Source organism: Lycium barbarum, chromosome 7 (genome assembly GCF_019175385.1).
Source record: "Lycium barbarum isolate Lr01 chromosome 7, ASM1917538v2, whole genome shotgun sequence".
Taxonomy (NCBI): Eukaryota; Viridiplantae; Streptophyta; class Magnoliopsida; order Solanales; family Solanaceae; genus Lycium; species Lycium barbarum.
In genome coordinates, this window is record NC_083343.1 from 81,101,983 (window position 1) to 81,104,376 (window position 2,394).

General features: G+C 48.0%; 1 protein-coding gene across 1 annotated transcript; it reads right to left on the reverse strand.

Annotated features, from left to right (window-relative positions):
* Positions 1-971: 971 nt before the first annotated feature.
* Positions 972-1,775, reverse strand: LOC132601551 (uncharacterized). The gene has a single exon (XM_060314631.1). It carries the CDS (start codon positions 1,773-1,775, stop codon positions 972-974), a length of 804 nt encoding a protein of 267 aa, XP_060170614.1.
* Positions 1,776-2,394: the final 619 nt, after the last annotated feature.

The following is a 2,394-nucleotide window of genomic DNA, read 5'->3' on the forward strand; positions in this document are numbered from 1 at the left end:
CTCTTTCCATGCAATAAACGGCCACACACAAATATCCACAACACACAAAATTTTCATGCTTCTCATTTATTTACACATACTACAACATACATGTAAGTCTTTCATGGCACAAAAAGGATGAAATTCTCACCTTTCTCCAACATCTCTGTTTGCCACTAAAGCGGTTTTCTCGCTAAAAGAATTGCACCACGTTGAAGAGAGTCTTGCACTTAATCAAAGTTCAAGATGAAAGGAATTTTGAACCAAAGGCTAGGGCTCCAAGAATTTTTTTTTCTTTCTTTCTCACTATAGCCGAACCCTCTATGGCTCTTGCTCTCTATATTTTTTTTTTTTTTGTGTTCTTGAAAGTTCTTCCAAAATGAAGACTTTAACCCCTCTTCCAATATTTATCTCTTGAATATAATGATCCATGGGCTTGGGCCATGCATATCATGGCCGGCCACACCCTCTTTTGGGCCTAAATTTTCATATATTTTTTTTTTATCCCAATTACTTATGGATCATATTTTTGTAATTCTCGAAACTAATTCCCGAGATTCCAATTTAGCCCTTAGCCTTCCTCCGTATTTCCACACCAATATTTTTTTTGAACAACATATACATATTGATTAGTATCAAAGTATGGCCTCATTTCTTTCAGACCAAAATTATTTCGAATTTTTCGAGTGTTCGAAATTTCGGGATATAACATCCTCCCCCCCTTTAAAATATTCGTCCTCGAATGTTGGATTTGTCCTCATAGGATTCCGTCAAAGGTAGCCTTTTACCCACTTTCTCTAGTTCAGATCTATAGCTATGATCTTGCTATGCTATGGGCCCTTCCACCCTTAAGGTTTCAACTAAGGGTTTCACGAAGCCTCTTGCCTCGACCCACTCTATTAGCCGCTAGGCTCATGTTCTAGCTGGTGTTGTAATACATCATGTCACGGTGATAGGGGGCAGCTCGTACATAAATTAAGTCTACCAATAGGTTATCTGAAGAAGAATATACCTGGTGGCGCATCCTGCGATGTCTCTGGAGCCGGTCTCCCACCTAGCGCATAAATACAATGTGGCCCCGCACCGGAACTAGGTACTCTACCTCCACCTCTACCTCGGCCGGAAGAAGTCTGGGGTCCTGTCTCGGGCGCTCTCACTGAGGGTGACGCTGCTGCTACCGAATTTCCAGGAATGGCACTACTCCGCGGGCAGTCTCTAGCATAGTGGCTCGGGTCCTCGCAAGTATAGGATACACCCAGTCGACATCGTCCTACGTGACACCTCCCGCAAGTCGGGCATCGAGGACGGGGCATCACTTCCTGCCCTGACCCTGCCGGCCGCTGAGAATCCGATGCATAAGGAGGATTTTGTCTCTGCCTAGGGAAGGCCTCCCTACCCCGCTGGGATCCATGAAACTGCGAGGGTGCGCTGTACTGGGGTCTGCTTCCTCTGGTGGAACCTGTATTCTGACGCTCTGACCTGGCCCTCTTGGACTGGTCACTACTCCGCTCTGAGGTGGCCTCTCGCTGACGCTTTCGATCTTCTGACCCCTGAGCATAGGCCTGAACACGAGCTATATCCATACCCGGCTGCATTGCCACGGCCATACAAGCCTCCTGCAGCTCCGGCTCTAATCCCATCACATATCGGTGAACTCTATCTTCCATGTTTTGCACAATAGCAGGGGCATATCTAGCTAAAGAATCAAACTCCACACTGTACTCTCTAACAGACATGTCATCCTGTCGCAGGTTAAGGAACCTATCAACTCTTGCCCGCCTTAACTCAGGCGGCATATGATGGCGCAAGAAAGCATCCGAGAATTCCTGCCAAGTCGGCGGAGGGGCATCCCTACCTCTCGATAGCCTCTATGACTGAAACCAGTTAATTGCTATGGCCTGTAACCTGTAGAAAGCTAGCTGAACAGACTCTGTAGTTGATGCCCTCATTATATCTAAAGTACGCTGCATGCCATATATGAACTCCTGAGGGTCAGCATTGGGGTCCGTGCCCTTGAATTCTGGGGGATTTAAGGCAAGAAAGTCTCGGGCCCTGGCACTAGCGGCCCTATCCGAATACTCATGGCCCCTATCCTGTCGCCCAGCTTGGGCAGCAAGTATCTGAGTTAACAAGTGTATAGCATCCTTCATCTCTCTTATCTCCCGACTCTGAACACCCGGCTGAGGAACTGGAGGCACCGGTACTGGTGCTGGAGCTGGGGATGGATCAGATGCCCCCCTGGGCCCTTCCGGAGATAGGGAAGTATGAGAACTCTGGGGCCGAATATGTATCCCCGTGTAAGTCTGAGCTCTGGTAGGTCTGGGGGCTTGGCTGGCTGCCTCATCTGCAACCGCCTTGCTCTTCTGTGCTGCCGTAGCTTTACCCTTCCTAGGCATTACTGAAATGATACAGACA